The sequence below is a fragment of the Dendrobium catenatum genome, unplaced genomic scaffold, assembly GCF_001605985.2.
Source record: "Dendrobium catenatum unplaced genomic scaffold, ASM160598v2 fragScaff_scaffold_1567, whole genome shotgun sequence".
Taxonomy (NCBI): Eukaryota; Viridiplantae; Streptophyta; class Magnoliopsida; order Asparagales; family Orchidaceae; genus Dendrobium; species Dendrobium catenatum.
In genome coordinates this window covers 148,538-167,882 of record NW_021320029.1, presented here as the reverse complement: position 1 = coordinate 167,882, position 19,345 = coordinate 148,538, and the positions used below count along the sequence as shown (strand labels likewise).

At 37.8% G+C, this 19,345-nt stretch overlaps 1 protein-coding gene across 1 annotated transcript in view; it reads right to left on the bottom strand.

Annotated features, from left to right (window-relative positions):
• Positions 1-15,269, bottom strand: part of LOC110102899 (U-box domain-containing protein 62-like) — a 24,007-nt gene extending 8,738 nt beyond the window's left edge. Inside the window, exons 1-4 of the mRNA XM_020831405.2 lie at positions 14,377-15,269; positions 14,021-14,297; positions 12,698-12,779; positions 7,531-7,588 (exon numbers count right to left, since the gene is read on the bottom strand). Coding sequence (XP_020687064.1) covers positions 7,531-7,588; positions 12,698-12,779; positions 14,021-14,297; positions 14,377-14,917 — 958 coding nt within the window. The 5' untranslated portion in view covers positions 14,918-15,269. The remainder of the gene's footprint in view (positions 1-7,530; positions 7,589-12,697; positions 12,780-14,020; positions 14,298-14,376) is intronic.
• Between the last annotated feature and the right edge of the window lie 4,076 nt (positions 15,270-19,345).

Below are 19,345 nucleotides of genomic sequence, written 5' to 3'. Positions count from 1 at the left end.
AATGTGTTCCAAAACATCATAAGACCCAAAGTATCATGGGGATAATTTCCTATTCCTCCTCTTGGCTAATGTCTTCTGCATGTAGGGTCTTAGCTTCAAGTACACCATATCTTCGGGCTCGAAGTGTACTTCTGTTCTGTGCTCATTAGTCTTCCTCTTCATGATCTGTTGGGCCCTCAACATATATCCTTGAGCTGAGATAGTACCATGTCCCTCTCTCCTAAGTACTGATCTAGATTGGATAATGGTGTAGTTTTATGTCCATAATGGATCAAATAAATGAATCTCCCACAAAGAATTCTAAAAGGTGCGGTCTATGCTGCTGAATGGTACAAAGTGCTGTTCCAATATTTGGCCCAAGCCATTCACTTTGCCAAATTTTTTGGTGTATCTGATACAAAGCATCTCAAATAGAACTCTATGCTTCTGTTAACCACCTTTGTCTGGCCATCCGTCTGGGGATGATATGTTGTACTTCTCTTTAGGGTCGTCTCCTGTAAACGAAACAACTCCTTCCAGAAATGGGCTAAGGAACATCTTATTTCTATCTGACATAATGGATTCTAGAAATCCATTTAAGCATGCCACCTCCCATATGAAAGTAATAGCCATAGAGACCACGGTATAAGGGTACTTCAAAGGGATGGAGTGTGTATACTTGCTTAGACGATCCACTACTACCAGTATCATAAAAAATCTCTCCGAACGTGGCAACCCCTCGATGAAGTCCATCATCACCTCCACCCACACCCTCTCCAACATAGCTAGAAGGTATAGTAACCCTCTTGGTGTCATGGCTAAGTACTTGTGCCTCTGACATAGATCACATCTCGCTACCCAATCCTCTACATTTCAGCGCATCCACGCCAGTATAATTAAACAAATAGCCGATTGTAGGTTTTTTTTAGCTCATGAATGTCCTCTAACTTCGTTTCCATGAAACTCCTACAATAGATTGGGGATATACCCCAATCTCCTTGGTAAAACAAAGCGGCCTTGATGTAGCAATTCGGACCCCCGTAGCGTGCAACCGGGATGACTGTCTGGGTTCTACAACAACTCGGTTCTAATCTTCCTTAGATCCTCATCCTATTCGCTCTCCTATCTTAATTTTTCTCAATCTAGGACCATTGGTATGACAGAGTTGTTGACCCTGGCTCGTCCGTCTACTATGATAGTGCATCCGCAGCCATATTCTGCAGCCCTAGGAAACACTGAATATTGAAGTCATATCCTAATAACTTGGACAACCACCTCTGGTGCTTCTCAGTCACAATCCTCTATTCCAGTATAAACTTCAGACTCTGGTCTGTCATGATGATAAAATGTCGTCCAAACAAATAAAGTCATCACTTTTGGATAACCAAGACAATTGCCATCAACTCCCGCTCGTATACAGACTTGAGTCTCGCCTTGGTAATGAGCAACTGACTGAAATAAGCAATGGTCCAATGACCCCGCATAAGCTTTGCTACCAGTTCGCATCCTGATGCATTTGTCTCCCCCACAAATGGCTTCCTGAAGTCAGGAAGCACTATCACTGGCACGCTGATTATTGCTTTCTTCAGCTGCTCGAAAGCATGTGTTGCTGCCTCTCCCCAATTGAAACTGTCCTTCAGTTGCTTACTCAATGGTCATGCTATCGTGCCATACTCTGGTACAAACTTCCGAGTAGTATCTGAAGAGGCCTAAGAACCCTCTTAGCTCTCTCAGGTTCTTAGGTAAAGGCCAATCCACCATAGCCTCAAACCAAGATTGGTCTGCTACTACCCCTGCTTTGCTTACCACATGTCCCAGGTACTCTTCCTGTGGTTATGCAAAAGAATATTTCTTCAGGTTGGCATACAGGTGGTGCTCCCTCAAATTCTCCAATACAGTCTTTAGGTGACCCACATGCGCTACCTTCGTTCGACTATAGATCAGGATATCATAAAAAATACAAAGATGAACTTTTTGGGATAGGGTTGAAAAAGTGGATTCATGAGGGAATGAAAAGTGAATGGAACATTGGTAAAGCTGAAGGCATCACCAAAAACTTGTGGTGATCCTCATGAGTCCTGAAAGCGGTCTTGTGCACATCCCTCAGCTTCATTCTGATCTGGTGGTACCCTGGTTTCATGTCAATCTTTGAAAAGATGATGACCGCCCCAAACAACTCATCCAACAGCTCATCAATCAAGAGTATAGAAAACTTATCCAACATAGTTTTTCCTTGTTTAGGGCCTCATAGTCCATGCAAAACTTTCAATTGTCATTCTTTTTCACTAATAAAATTGAGTTGAAAAAGGGGCTCACACTGGGCCTGATAATCCCTTTGCCTCAAGCATCTCTCTGATGAGCCTCTCTATCTCATCATTCTGAATCTGCATGTACCGGTACAATCGTACATTGATAGGGGAACCTCCCTCTTTCAGAGTAATAACATGCTCGTGATCCCGGGGTGGTGGTAATATGTTCAGCTACTGAAAAACCTTAGGAAACTACTGCGGAAGCTGATGTACACATTCAAGGACCTTAACCCGCTTTGAATCTTGAATCCCCTCTAGGCTATGCAGCTCGACCAAGTAGCTCAACCCTACTCCCTGTATTGCATTGACCATGATTTTGGGTGAAATCATGCTTCTGCGCAGACCGACATCTCATTGCAACACCACCTTCTTCCCCTCTATCTAAATCTCCATAGTCAAGGACTTCCAGTTCACCTTTGTCACCCCAATCGTCTGTAACCACTTCATACCTAGGATCACATTGGTGCTCCCCAAATCCAATGTTAGAAAATCTCCACTATTTGTACGTCATAAAGCGCCAAAACCAACCCCTGCAAATTCCCCAAATCTGTACGATTCATGTTCTCATCATGACTCCAAAGCTTCCTGTATTCACCAACTTCAATCCCTACCTTTCATGTTCCCATCATGACTCCAAAGCTCCCTGTATCCACCAACTTCAATCCTAACTAATTCACGACCCGATTGGAGATGAAGTTATGAGTAGCCCACTATCCACCAAAACTACCACTGACTGCTCCCCAATCTGCCCTCTCGCCTTCACGGTGAGACTTGGAGTAAACCTCACCACTGAATTAAGGGACAATTCCGCAACATCTAGATGTCAGTGCTCCCCTCCTGCTTCCTACACCATATTCTCACTGTCAGTCTCCTCGCAAACCATAAGGACATGGAGTGTACGGCCCTTGCACCGATTACCTGGTGCATACTTCTCATCAAAGTTAAAGCATAGATCTTTCGCTTTCTTGTCCAGCATCTCTGCCTTTGTGAGGCACTTGAAGTTGGCCCCCGGGTAAGCTTCCCCACCTTTGTTCCTCCGTGCTTCCCGCTGAAATGACATTGTCTAGGTCCTCAGTGCCAGTAAAGTCAAGGTACTTCTGTAAGAGCCACTCACAACCCCTCTTTTAGTGCTCTTTTCCACCTGTCTCCAATCCTACACTATCTAGGCTAGCTCCATCATCGCGTATAACCTCCTCAGGCGCAGCAATAGAACGTCCTCTCATATGTTGGGCTTGGGGCCCTTCATGAATTTTTCTCCAACACTAACTCTGAAATTCCCCTCAACATTCTTGAGACAAGGAAGGAGTTGCTCGTGTAGGTCTCCTTCCCTATTAGCTCGGAAACGTTCCAACAAGCAATCCTTAAACTCCTCCCACAAACGGATTGAATATCTAGCTTCTCTCCACTGCACCAAGCGAGGGCTTTCCTCTCCAAACGTAACCCTGCGGCTGTAAGCTTCTACTCCTCTTTCAACCCATTCACCGCATAATACCTCTCCACTCGATATACCCACTCATGGGCATCCACCCCTTCGAACACCGACATCTTCAACTTTCTCACCTTCACTTCTCCACCCCAACTTCCTCTTCCGCCATTGGCTCCCCCGTGTATCGAGGGTGGGAATCCTACCTTTCTTCCATCTGCCACTCATGACCCGATCCCCATGGCTTGGTTCATCCCCCTCATCCTCCGGTTGGCTATTCTCCTTGTCCAAACGGCCTCCCATAGTGCTCGGTCACTCCACCACCCCCACCATAAAACTCCCTTCTTATTGTCCCCCTATTCGGAATCCCTAATTCGCCCCTTGTCGGAGCTGTGGGAGGTGGTTCTTGATGAAAGAAGCTTTCCTCATCCAATTCTTCCTATCTGATCTCATTTTCCTTAGTTTCGGCCAAGGTCCTAGTCGATTCTGGGTTGGGGTTGGCAATCAGAACCACCGATGGAGTTTTAGATTGAATCTCCATTAGCTTCTTTATCATCTCCTCCACCCATCCAAATTAGTTTTCCATAGATGAAAAACATTTCTTCCATAGTTGACAACGTCTCCTCCACGCCAAATTTAAATTGCTCCATCTCGCCTTCCAAAGCATCAACCTTCTTTGCTGTCATTGTCTCCAAAAAACCTCGCTCTTATATCAATTTTATACGTCTTGGAAGTAAAATCAGCAAACAAAAGAGAAGAAAAGCGTAGGAGCACAAAGATAATGATTGTTTTTCGATTTCTCCTAAAAAATAATGCAAGATACAATTGATGTACTATTCGAGAGTTAGATCGGCTCTCCCACAACCCTAGAAGCCGCTAGTAAACTCACAAAAAAGACTACAACAACACAAATCACAGCATGCTGAAAATACAACATGGTTAGCTATAAATAGGCTTCTCTAATTCAGTAATTCTCTCCTAAATTAGCCCCCTTTCCTAAATTGATTCCATCTCTAATTTGAATTCAATTTGGATATCTTTCTCTAAAATATTTCCTCACAATTTTAATTAAAACCTTCCTAAATATCTCCACCTTTATTTCTCCTCCTTACATATTGAATTACAGCTTTTATGGGCCCCACAAGGGGGGCGAACTCCCTTCCCTAATCTGCTGGCTCCCGCCCAGAGGATCTACAGCGTTCGGCTGGATCCTGTGGTTCAGTTGGCTCCTGCTCGCAGAAGAGGGCGTAACAACATGCTTCTTCTTTTGCTAGTGTAGGTAAATGGCAATATTTTTAAGTACATACCGTGAAATATCACCATTGTATTCATGTCCATAAACATCTTAGAAAGTATCAAGAATCATAAACAATCAATGACGTATCACAGGTGTAAACTTATGGAACATGAATAAGACAAGCCTACAAGTACAACAATCTAATGATTGAACAGAGTTTCCGATAGCCAAATATGATGAAAATTTATGGCACAGGAAGCAATAGGCTTGAGGGATAAGTACTAAACCAGTTAAAAAATAAAACCACAATCTCAGAATGTTTTAAATAAAGAAGTGTGAGAACATACAAGAGCACTTTAATTTCGGGTGTCGGTCGTCTCTTTTGACCAATTTCATCCGATTTGATTGCGACGGGCCTTGATCTAGGAAAATTTGATATCCTGATCGCAATGATGCTGTCCGTTTGGCAATCAGAGGTCTTTTGACCCTTCAAGTGACATGTGGTGCTAAGGTTCATATTGCTTTATTTATCAGTTTGTGTCTTTTCTCGTGTGGTTTGAGATATAGGGGTCAACATACCCACCCATGGGCATCCACCCCTTCGAACACCGACATCTTCAACTTCCTCACCTTCACTTCTCCACCCCAACTTCCTCGCCCGCCATTGGCTCCCCCATGTATCGAGGGTGGGAATCCCACCTTTCTTCCATCTGCCACTCATGACCCGATCCCCATGGCTTGGTTCATCCCCCTCATCCTCCGGTTGGCTATTCTCCTTGCCCAAACGGCCTCCCATAGTGTGCTCGGTCACTCCACCACCCCCACCATAAAACTCCCTTCTTATAGTCCCCCTATTCGGAATCCCTAATTCGCCCCTTATCGGAGCTGTGGGAGGTGGTTCTTGATGAAAGAAGCTTTCCTCATCCAACTCTTACTATCTGATCTCATTTTCCTTAGTTTCGGCCAAGGTCCTAGTCGATTCTAGGTTGGGGTTGGCAATCAGAACCACCGGTGGAGTTTTAGATTGAATCTCCATTAGCTTCTTTATCATCTCCTCCACCCATCCAAATCAGTTTTCCATAGATGAAAAACATTTCTTCCATAGTTGAGAACTTCTTCTCCACGCCAAATTTGAATTGCTCCATCTCGCCTTCCAAAGCATCTACCTTCTTTGCTGCCATTGTCTCCGAAAAATCTCGCTCTTATATCAATTTTATACGTCTTGGAAGTAAAATCAGCAAACAAAAAAGAAGAAAAGCGTAGGAGCACAAATATAATGATTGTTTTTCGATTTCTCCTAAAAAATAATGCAATATACAATTGATGTACTATTCGAGAGTTAGATCGGCTCTCCCACAACCCAAGAAGCAGCTAGGAAACTCACAAAAAAGACAACAACAACACAAATCACAGCATGCTGAAAATACAACATGGTTAGCTATAAATACGCTGCTCGAATTCAGTAATTCCCTCCTAAATTAGCCCCCTTTCCTAAATTGATTTCATCTCTAATTTGAATTCAATTTGGATCTCTTTCTCTAAAATATTTCCTCAAAATTTTAATTAAAACCTTCCTAAATATCTCCACATTTATTTCTCCTCCTTACATATTGAATTACAGCTTTTATGGGCCCCACAAGGGGGGCCGAACTCCCTTCCCTAATCTGCTGGCTCCCGCCCAGAGAATCTACAGCGTTCGGCTGGATCCCGTGGTTCAGCTGGCTCCTGCTCGCAGAAGAGGGCGTAACAACATGCTTCTTCTTTTGCTAGTGTAGGTAAATGGCAATATTTTTAAGTACATACCGTGAAATATCACCATTGTATTCATGTCCATAAACATCTTAGAAAGTATCAAGAATCATAAACAATCAATGACGTATCACAGGTGTAAACTTATGGAACATGAATAAGACAAGCCTACAAGTACAACAATCTAATGATTGAACAGAGTTTCCGATAGCCAAATATGATGAAAATTTATGGCACAGGAAGCAATAGGCTTGAGGGATAAGTACTAAACCAGTTAAAAAATAAAACCACAATCTCAGAATGTTTTAAATAAAGAAGTGTGAGAACATACAAGAAAAAGCCTTTATCCCATTAGAGTGTGAGCACATGCCCACCAAAATATACAAACATAAGAAATGATGAACGGATGAATGCATATCAATCAAAGCAAAATATAATGAGAATTGGCTAAAAAAAGGTGGCCAGTGACTGCTATAAAAACTACAGTTCTTAATGGAAAACCAGCGTGCAATCTAAAGAAGATTTGTCATGAAAGCTACAACACTAAAACACAAAACAATATATCCAAAAAAAAAGTCCAAAACATGTGATGAATTATTGCAAAGAAACTAATCACACGAGTGCAAACATAAAAAAGAAAGCATATATACCACTGATAGCTGGAAGCATAAAAAAATCAATAAAAAACTTTTGATTAATAATTACCACAGCCTAGAGAACTGAATGAGAACGAGGTAATTAAGATTTATCCAACCTAGTTTATCACAGTGTTTGCTAGCATGAAACTCCTTTGCAGGTCAGTCTCAGGACAAGAAACAAAATTAAAGTTATACCTAAATTTGGTCGAAATGAATCTTCTGAAATTGGCAACGAACATTTAAAACAAGCTTTCTGCAGGCAAAACACAACAATAAATCATCAATTTTATCATAGTAAATATAATCTTATCAATATCTCAAATATAAAGTACCATTTCCTGGACACTATGAAAACAGACTAAAAGAATGATTAAGCATAAGTAGCAATCCGCGAGTTAGCTGATATAATTATCCAACATGAAAGGGTGTAATAGATTAACAGGTTAATATCTAGCAAATCACTGAAATTTGGTTTGTGCTTTGAACCTGGGTCAATATTTTTGTAAAAGTTGCATTTAGATCGCTAGCGCATTTGGAGATTTCGTTACAAATCCCTCCATAGTTTTCGGTCATCAAGAAGTTCATTTATTTTAATGGCGTTAAATATTTAGTTAATTTGACCAAAAGACCCCATATTCATCTTCTTCTCAAGCTTTCAAACTATGGTTAATCTTCATTGCAGGCGATGCTCCATGCCTACGAGAGTCATTAAAGGCCCTCGCATTTGTGGGCATGGAGGGAGTCAAGGTTAGTTTTTTGGTATATTGTCTATGTAATTATTCTAGTTTTTGGTTCTAAGATAAATGGCTCTTTCCAAAAACAATCTTCTCGGTTGGATCCAGTTGGCATGATTGTTGATGATTTGTAAATTGTCCATATAATTAGTTTTTTTCTTGTTTGCTTGCTGACGATTTCTATTTGAAGCCAACTTTTTCCTTACCCTTGTCCTTGATGTTGCCTTACATTTCCGTGTAGAGAGGCCCATGCCCTCCTCCCTCTTCAAACCAATAATTATTTATGTTATTTCCTTCTTACTATTACTATGCATTTTCTTCCTCTATTATACTTTGATTGTTTGTCTGTTAATGTTTAGTTTTGTTTGATTTAATTCAGTAAATTGTTAAAGACATTGTGGTAAGATATCATTGCTTTGACTTTTTTTAATTATTGTTTCTTATGTTGTTCAATTTACAGTATTATTATTTTAATGTAAGTCACATTGCTGCATTTACTGTTAAGTATTTTGACATACTATTTCTTATTATTACAACCATGATAGTTTTATTTGGAAATCTAGCTGCTTTCATCGCAATGATAATTTTATCTTTCAATCTAATTGCCTTTCGTTAACCTCCATAATGTTAAAATAATCTTATATTCTATTTATATGACATTGATAGTGCTATGGCTCCATATGAACTTTATGCTATTGATGCATTATTTGGTATTAATGAGTATGGGCTCCAAAGAGCTAAGCCTTCCTCCCTCTTGCCTTGTGCAGAACTTCACATGCATACGTAAATCAACTAACTGGTATTAGTCAATGGAAATTAAGATCGTAAAAAAAAAATCTAAAACTCCCCTGAATATTCATGCGTTGCCAATTTAGTCCCCAAAAGTATCACGTCTCTCCAATTTAGTACATCCATTATGCAAAATTAAACAAAAATGGTCCTCATGTTATAATTATGATATAAAATTGATACTAATTTAATCATGCGACTAGTGAGCAATTAAAAAAAAACAATGATCAATAAAGACATACCAATACTATCACTCAAATCATTAGAGAGGCTTAAGTATATTAAACAACATTAAATATGCAAGTAAACCATGTTGAAGATAGAGATAAAGAGAAACATGAGAGGAGCTAATCCCCAAAAGGCGTGCCAAAAGAAGTCCTTTCTTCATTTTATAGTCAACCATCATAATTACATCTCTCAACTACAATTAGTATAACAATAAAAATTATTCAAAATTCAGAGCTGCCCATTATCAAATAAAAATAAACTATTTCCACACGACAAATGTCATTTTAACCATTAGTATTTAACTTCTAGCAATATTATATTAAATAATATTGAAACTATATGAACTAATAAGGATTAAGATAAGCAACATACATTGCATCAATTCCACTAGGCTACAAAAAGCACTAGGAGAGTTAAAATGTTGTTTGAGGAAGGATTCAAGATCTATCCTTGTAATGTGAAACCACCGAAATCCATCAAAAAAACAGAGATGAATGAGAAATCCATCATTTGATGAGGTACTAGAAAGGAAATACATTCCAAAAAGGAAGAAATGAAGATGAAGAGCACAATCATAAGAAAATATAAATAGAAGACTCTCGTCGTAGATCCTCCAAACATTAAGCTCTAAAAATATATCTCCATGCTTGGAGGTCTTCATGAACACTGATAAACAAATCCAAACTAACTAAAATATTGGTGATCCAAATGACCTTTAAAATCAATCATAATGACAATTTATGTAAAAATTTCTAATAATTGGCATATACACATGCCACATTAAATAATCCTAAAAAAATAATAGCTTGTGACTAAGGATTGACGTTGAACAATCCTGTTTTATGACTAGGTGGATAAAACCTTCCTATCCTTTATTTTATATATTCAGATGAAATAAAATGATAGAAAAAATTATGACTGCCATTTTGTTAGAATTTAATCAACCATCGGCCTTCAATTACATTTGAATTTTATATGATGGATTTATAATTAGATAGCCAAAGCTTATTCTATTCAAAACTAACTCGTATATTTTATTACTATTCCTAATTTCTTTCAAAATTTTATCCCAAATCCTTTTTTGTATAAACCTTTGACATGTTAAATTTATCCTTGCTCTATGTTTTAGCAATGCAGTCACGACTTTAGAAAGAGTCTCTAAGCAACTCACTGAATGATATTCCATGTGTTGTACATAATCATCCGCCTAACACCCTTGAAAACTTTTTTTTTTTGCACTAGAATGAATCTTCATATCATCCACCAAACGGCCCAGAAGACTTCTTTTGTACTAGTTGGGTAGAGAAACCTTTTTCATATCATCAATATAGCTCAAAAGATTTAAAAAATAAAAAAGTATTTTAAACACATTACAAAACCCATAAGTGGATTGGTTACACAAAAACTGAAACTCCATTGTACTAGAATCTTCATCAACTAAAGTGAATTCTGAAAAAATTTGAGGGGTCAAGTATTGGTGTTAGAGCTCATACCAATTGAATATATCTTCGGTACACACTTTGCATAAAAGCACACGCTTGGAAGAATATTGAATAAAAAGGGACTTCTATGGTTAAGATTTAATAACCAAAAACACTAAAGGGGCTGTTTGGTTTACCCAAAAAGGAATGCAAAGTATTCCAAATGCAAGAGATTTCAAATTTTTAGTGTTTGGTTTGATGAAGAAGGAATACAGTGTAAATCTTTAGGGATTCTTTTTTCACTTTGTAGTTCATTTTTTATGTATTGTAAACTCACATATTTTTAGTTGGATTCATTTTTCACCGCAAGTTGACTGCGTTGTCACCTCTATCGTTGTCATTGCCTCTTCCACTGGAGTTGGCGCAATCACTTCAAATAAATTTAATTACAGTACATTTATTTTACTCTAAGGGGTTGTTTGATTTACCACAATTAGCATAAACTATAAAGTAAACACACGCACTTCTCAAATTTTGACGTTTGGTTCGACGTAAAGTAAATGAATAGTAAAAATGTAAAACATTACAAAGTCATTATGCGATGTATTCAGCATGTATTCAAACCCCGCTAAAATCAAGTGGGTTCCAAATACACCGCTCTTCTGTGGCGTAAAAAAGGAGCGGAACCCCAACAGCGTGTCTTTCTCCCACAACGTCTTGCTTCCCTTCGCAAAGCCATCTCGTCGTTACTTCCACAAAATTGAGTGCCTGTTGACAATCTTTGCAGCACGTATCAAGTGCCTATTGACGACCTTCATAGCCTGTAAGTGTCTTGCCCGCGACACTTCTTCTTCCCTCCACAGCATGCCACGACCTAGGTATCTTTTCCCGAGACACATATTGGTCTCACTAGCAACCTAGGTATCTTTTCTCCCCATTTCAATTCACATTTTATTCCAATTAGAAATTTCAATTTGTTTTCTCTGTTTTTAACGTTCTAGGAAGAACAAAATCTGCATTTTCTCCCATCTTATGATTTTTTGGCTACCATTTTCTTCTTCTCAAAGAAAATGTCGAGCTCTGCCGAAGTATAGGTGATCAAATTTTCTATCTCCAGGCATTTGAATAAATGATAATTGACAAATGCTTTGAGGTCATAGTTTTGAAAAATATCTGCTTAAAAAATTGAAAATGTTATGAAATCCTTGTAAGAACATATGTGCGGATAGTGTTACTCAAGTAGTTAATGCTATTCGGAGTACATCAAGAGTCACCAAGGAAAGAAAAATGTTCAGTGAGCTGATGATTAAGCTTTCAAGTATCTTTGACTTTTTCGAGGAAGAGATTGATACAATATATGACAACTTATCGAATTCTACAATGATGAAATCATTCCTCTCAAAACCTATGAAATCGAAGGTTAGGTAGATGTGTAAAGAGCTAGGAAAATGAATTATGTGGTGAAAAATGTTAGAACTTTGAATTGTAATAGCTAGATATTTTTGGAGTTATTTTGTATTATATATATAAACATTTTTAGTTGTCGTGTCTTCAAGTGTATTTTGGATTTATGAAACATTAATGATAATGTTGAGAATGTTTGTAGCAATATTAAGTTTACTCTAGGTATGATTGCTCATTTTCATGTGTCTGATTTATATTTTCAAGTGCTCTGACATATGAAAGTTTCATATTGTTCAAATAATAAATATCATGTTAAAACATTGAATAGTATTGTTGTCATTCCATTTCAATAGTATACTAAACTTGATACTACACATTATATCAAACAGCACAAAAGTATTCAAAATACTCTGCTTTTATTTTACACTGCATATACCTCACCAAACAAGAAAAACAATTCTCTTACATTTACTTTATAGACAACCAAACAGCTCCAAAGCATTATAAATACATTGCATTTACTTTATACTGTATTTATTTTTCAAGCAATCAAATAGTCCCTAAATTCCTTTTTCAGCAAACCAAATAGCCCATAAGTAAAAAAACGTATTGTAAAACTTATGCACAATCTATGAAAATCATTTAAACGACTTCTCAAATTGAGCAATGCAGGTACACATATATAATAAATATCAAGAAGTGATATCTTCTTTCTTTTGCACATATCTACATAATGACTAAAATGCAAATGAAAACAACATAATTTGCATACTAAAAAGAACTTACAATTCTTTGAACATGTTGCATTCCACCGCTTCCAAAGGAATGCCCACAAGGTAGAATTATTGCATCATCCATAAGGACACCACTAGATAACAAATAAATAAATAAATATAAGAAAAGCATTTTTTTTCTTTTGTAGTGAAGAGGATCGAAAAAGAGTTAGTACTAAAAAAATGAAATTAACTTGGAAACAAATGCATTATACAAACCAACAAAGGCCAACAAAAACATGGTCAGTGCTATATGGACTAATTGATGTTGAAAGAAAATATATCATGGACCCAAACATTCACAACCCCAAGGAATCATCAATAGACATTCTAGGAGATAAGTAGGCAATATTTGAAATAAAAGAAAGGGCGTTGGGCAAAGATGCTACTAATATGGGGTTGAGCCCTTCAATATTAAAGTGAAATGATGCAAAATCAATCAATATCATATTATCTTAAAAAAATTTCTAAAGTACTTCAACAGAATAAACATTTTTGGGTTTTTTGCTATATGTTGCAACCACATGGCTTTTCAAAAACCTGTCACAACACAATTTTGATTCATTTGAAACAACAACAACAACATTAAGCCTTTATCCCACTACGTGGGGTCAGCTTATTGTAACATAAAATAAAAATCACTAACATAGATATTGTAAGGTGTACCCACTCTATGATTTAAGGACCATAAAAAAAATGGGCTAGTCGAGAAGCTCATTCATTTTTTGTAAAAATAGCAGTGACTTTATTTCATGTAGCACACTGAAAATAACAATGTGAAGACTAATTTTCTGAAATAAATCCCATCCTATGAAGCATTTAGGTATACAAACATTATGAGGTACTCAACCAGAAATTTAAAGCTAGATTCATATTAAAAAATTGAATAATCTATGAAACCAAAAGTTAGAAGGGCTCCATGTTCTCTACTTATTGAAAGAGATATTTAGTATATTTAACTTAACAAAGTGCAAACTTTTAGCCTGAAATAGTCCCAAATGAAAAATAACTATTGAGATTAATACTGATAACTCCAAATAGACAAAAAGGTTAATATCTTGAGAAGAAAATAACCCGGATAGACTACATCGTTTAGCAGTAGATTTTAACTATACTACATCAAATATATAGAAAGAAAGCATTTGTTGTAATGATGCTGATTTCACAAAAGCTGATGTGCACATGCACTAGAAAAACAATTTGATTTAAGCAAACCAATTGGCCGCTGTAAGGGAGGAAGGTAAGTGCTAATTAGATACTTGTGACAATAAATAACTTTCATAGATGGAGTGAAAAATATTGGTCACGTTCGAAAAGGCTATTAGTACAAACTCACGTAACAGGATCAGAAAGATGTGCTCGTATAGATTCTCCAGGATAAACCGAAAAACTAGCTTCCTTTCTGCCACTGAAACCATATCCATTTTCTCCTCCTAAAGCCTTTCGCACAGAAGTAGACCCATCAACTCCATGAAAAATCTGACTGCAGTAGAGCTCAGGCTCTACCACAGTGATTGCATTCTCATAATTATTCCCTCCTTCACAGTGGTGATGCTGCTCACCTGAATTTCCCCTCATTTCATTCACCTTGGCCATAACTGTTCTACTCAGTCCTAAAACACACATAAATGCTCAAAAAACAAACAACAGACATTAAATAAAATCAAAGTCAAGAATTCCCCCCTTTCTCACCAAAACAGGAATGGTGTTCCTGCAGGTTTGCCTTGTCACTGCAGATCTTCTCCGAACTACTCTGTACACTATCACTGCTATTATTGTTATTCTTATTAGCATTCCCCAAATCAACAGAAACCAAGCCGTCAACCTCGCCATCCCCTTCGTCGAGTTCATCATCTTCAACCCCATCTTCCTCATCATCCTCGTCCCCATCCCCATCCGATCCATCTCCACCGCTCCCCGAACCCCCATTGCCTTCAATATTCCAGCCTCGAGTACGGCCATTCCCCTCATCCCGCTCAATTCGTCCAGGTGTAAGGTACAAGCTCCGACGCAACGCCGCCTCCTGATTCTGAAACAAATGTACCTCTCCCTTATCGTTGGGGAACAACTTGTTACCCTCCATGACGAAGCCGCAAGCGGGGCGGGACTTCCGGTGTTCTACGCAGCTACCAGTGAGGGCAAAGGGAATTGAGTCATCGCGAAATACCATCCGGGAGCTGGATCCGTTCTCCATCCTCTGCGATTGGACAAGACGCAACTCCTCGGATGCCATGGCGGCGCCCAGAAACCCTAAGTGCCGGTATGACGAATCAAGAGATCTTGATGACGGGCTGGAGTGAGGAGGAAGATCCCGGTGGTGATTATGATCGGCGGCGGTAGCATATCTTACCGTGATCGGGGATGGGGAGAGACTCGTTTCTTCAAGAAAGGAGATGAGGTGCTTCAGTAGGGTTTTTTGTTTTATTCCGCCATTTTCGAGGGAGAGGAGAAAAGAAAACTACTGAGGTTTTCTTCTTCTTCTTCTTCTCTCTCTCACTCACTCTCTCAGTTTCGCTAACACATTTGGTCGGAGACGTTGTCGGAGAACGGAGTCGGAGGAGGCTGAGAAAGATCCGCGAACGAAGGTCGATTACGTGGATACCATCAGAGACGTTCGTTTACACGGCGGGAGAGACCAAAACTACAAGCCGCGTGTCGGTACCAAATCATTTATTATTTAACACGTGGCATTATAGGTAATTTTATTTTTTAGAATGAAATTGAGCATAATTGTCTCTATTTTTTTAAAAAATAAAAAAAAAATCACGGTAGAAAATTTAATTAATTACAAAATTCGAATACAATTTATTAGGTTCAATATTTTATTTAAATCGATTAATTGAAAAATAATATATTAAAAAATAATTTTAGAAGAAGTAAAAAAAATTATCTCAAATGAAACTTATTTTTTTATAGCAAATCATACATAAATTCTAATGTAAGTTTTATCACTCAAATAAATTATAATATTCTAATTAATGCTTCATTTATTTAATTTTTAGTGAACCAAAGGCTAAATAAGTTTATATTGATGTGGTGGGCTTGAAATAAAATTTGGTTCATCACCCATACTTTATAATTCTAATTGACAGTAACTAAATCAATCCAACGTTGCCTGGTCTTGATGAGTGTGAGTTTTTATGTGAGACAACTTTTTATTATTTTTTAAAACAGCTCTTTAGTGCTTTTTTTTTTAAATTGTAATAAAACTTTTTTTTTCTTAAGAACTATTTATTTATGTAAAAAATGATGTAAATTATAGTCAAACTATGGCCATGAAACCTAATTGTGTGTAGTGACCTATACTAATGTGTTCTCTATAAAAGATTCAATAGCTCTGCTAAGGTTTTGGGAGTCGTACTCCTCGAGTGGTGCTCATGTAGAATTTCTGCTTTTAGCAAGTGTTTTATTCCCTTCTCTTTATATTGTTTTTTCTTTTATTTTGGCAATTTGTGGTTCTTCATGATTTCTTCCACCTTCGCCTGATTATTTGGTCGTTGTCACTGTAAAACCCTTTCATGATTTCTTCCAAAGCTGATTATTCGGACGAACTGGCTTTAGTACGGGACGAACTAAAGAAATTGTGAAGAAATATGTATGGTTCGTCTGGACGAATCTGTAAGTGTCGGGACGAACCGTCGGGACAAACCAAACAGAGAGTTTCGTACAGGGACGAAGAAAATTGGAATTTATTTTCGTCTGGATGTTTTGAGTCCAGAGAAGATCGTCCCGGGACGATCGAGACATCGTCCTGGACGATCCTGCTTAATAAATATCTGAATAGTATCATTTTTGAAAAGAGAGAAAGCTGTGGAGAGAGAAAAATGAAGGGAAAAGAAGAAAAGTGGATTTTTGAGCGACTTCGACCCGTTTTCGTCCGTCGCCGTAGTTGGAAAAGTTGATCGACTCGAGGTAAGGCACATTCCGCCTTTCTCAATTTTTAGAAACGAGAATTTTGACGACTTTTCTGTCTAGAATTTTGTTTCCGTTAGCGAATAATTGATTTTATTTCGCACTGATAAATGTTTTACCGCGTAGCTTTTGGTATATTTCTGAGATGATAATTGTGCACGTTTTGAGTATTTTCTGGAATATTTTTACCGGATATTTTGAATTCTGCGACGTTTTAATTGAATTGCAAGTTATCAGGATGTTGAAAAAATGTTACGTCAGTACAATGAAAGTCTCATAATGTTGTTGTGGATATTCTGTGATAATTTGGTAAATTTCTGAATCTGTGATTTATGTGTAAATTCCGTATAATGTCGTTATGCCGCTGACGAATTTTCTGACGAAGTCCGATTTTCTTATTTAAATGTTTTGATGTGTGCATGCTATCAGAAGGGAGTTATAAGGGGCCAGAATCCTTTGAGATTCTGTCTGTGTCCGGGAAAATCTGAAATCTGAAAATAAGTTATGTTCCGGAAATTCTGTATATCTGATATGTTCTGGTGCTATAAGCACGACGGGAGACATAAGGGGCCATAATCCGTCGAGATTATGTCTGTGTCAGGGAAGGGAGGCATAAGGGGCCAGAGTCCGTTGAGATTCTGTCAGGGTCAGGGAATTTTGATGATTGATATCTGATAATCTGGTCTGTTTTATGAATTATCCGATATATGATTTTTGATTTTCTATATGATTCTGTCTGCTCTGTGAATTGAAAGCCTTATGATATCCGATTTGAAATGACTTCAGTTTTTTATATCAGTTGTTTGATTTCTGTTGATCAAGTATTTGTTCTGTCTGTTCTACGATTTCGCTATTTTCTATTGTATTTTCTGATGTGAATTTCTGACTATTTTGATTGGTGAGTGATGTCTTGCTGAGCTGTTAGCTCATCCTTATTTTTTGCGTGGTTTTTAGGTTATGGGAAAAGGGAATGAGGTCTTGGACTAAAAGTTCTGTGTCTGATCTGAGATTAGGTATTTTATACTTTTGATTTTTTGTACAGTCATGACTTTTCTGTTCTGTTATGTTATTTCTGTCTGAAGTCATGGATTGTATTGTATATGATTGTTTTGATGAAAGAAAATATAGATGAACTGTTCTGTATTTGGATGTTTATAGTACCTATGTATTTTTCTCTCTATTTAATATTTGGAAGAAAGTTTTTAAGCAAATTCCAAAGCTAGATTCTGAATTTTCAATAGTTCCGTCGCGACCCGATGCGAGCGGGATCCGTCCCGGTCGGGTTGGGTCGTGACAAACTTAAGTGGTATCAGAGCAATAGTTTTGGAATTTGGATTGTAAGACAGAGCTATAGGAATTGATCTATAAGTCTGTCAGGGTAGTTCTGGTTTGTCTGAATTTTAAATTTTTGTCGCGGCCCGACACGAAGGGATTCGTTCCAGTCGGGTTGTGTCGTGACAGCCACTAAGCTGAAGGGTCCAAGTTTTCTTCATAAGAAATTGCATTCTCGTTCATTTTGTGATGCTCTGTCCGGGTCGTTTGCCTCAACTATTTTTCTTGAACTCAAAACCACGGCACATCGCGGCTTGCCTTCTTTATGGATTTCGGATGATGAAATCTTATATCTTGTGGCTCCGCTCGAATGCGCCTTAGCTGGGTATTTTTCTGCTCGTAGGTCAACTCTTGATGTGATTAGGAAGTTTTTTTTCAACTTTAAGCTCAATAGTGATTTCAATATTACCCTCTTAAACCTGAAACACGATTTGATTAAATTGGTGAACGACTTGGATTATAGTGACATGTTCTCTCATCGTTTACACTTAGTTAACAATTGTTGTATGAAACTTATCAAACGGTCATCTTTCTTGGATGTAGATGCCTAGTTATCTCGATTTGGGTATCTTTCCTAATCTTCATCCTCACATATTTTCTAATCATATTCTTCATGGATTAGGATCTTTATTTGATAAGTCGCTTATGACCTACAATGCGACCTTAGTTGTGTCGAGGCCCTCTATAGCCCGTGTGCTGGCTGAGATTGATGTCACCAAACGTTATCCCAACATGTGTGGCTGGATTCTGAGAAATTTGGTTACATTCAACATGTTGAGATGGATATTTTCCATTCCTTTTGTGAGCATTGTAAGTACTTGGAGCATTTAAGAATGGATTGTTACAAAGTGAACCCCCAATTAACTATTAATCCTGTTTGCACTAGGGTTGATAATCATCTTCTTCCTACTGCTATGGGTGATGTGGTCAGCACTAATCTTCTTCACTCAACAACTATAATGGATAGGAATATTGTCACTTCATCTCAAACTTTCCTTCAAAAAATAGGGCCACCAAAACCCATCAACCCACCCTCATTCTGAAAAATTAGAATATATTTAACCTGAACAATAACCTCCTTAGTATGTGCGTATACATTTCACAACACATATTTTACCGATCAAACCAGTTATGTGACACATTATGATTTGTCTCATATTGTGATTAAATCTATAAAACTCTCTAATACGAATTATCATGAACTACAACTACAATAAAGATTTATGTTATGAGATAATAGTCACAAAGTATTGCATATGTCACTACAGGAAAAATGGCTATTACCGGCGATTACCGGCGGTTACCGACGGCCACCGGCGGTTCTACGGTGGACAGCCGGCGGTTTAGACCGCCGAAAATACCGACGGTTAGACCGCCGGCGGTCTACCGGCGAAGACCGGCGGTTTTAAAAAAATAC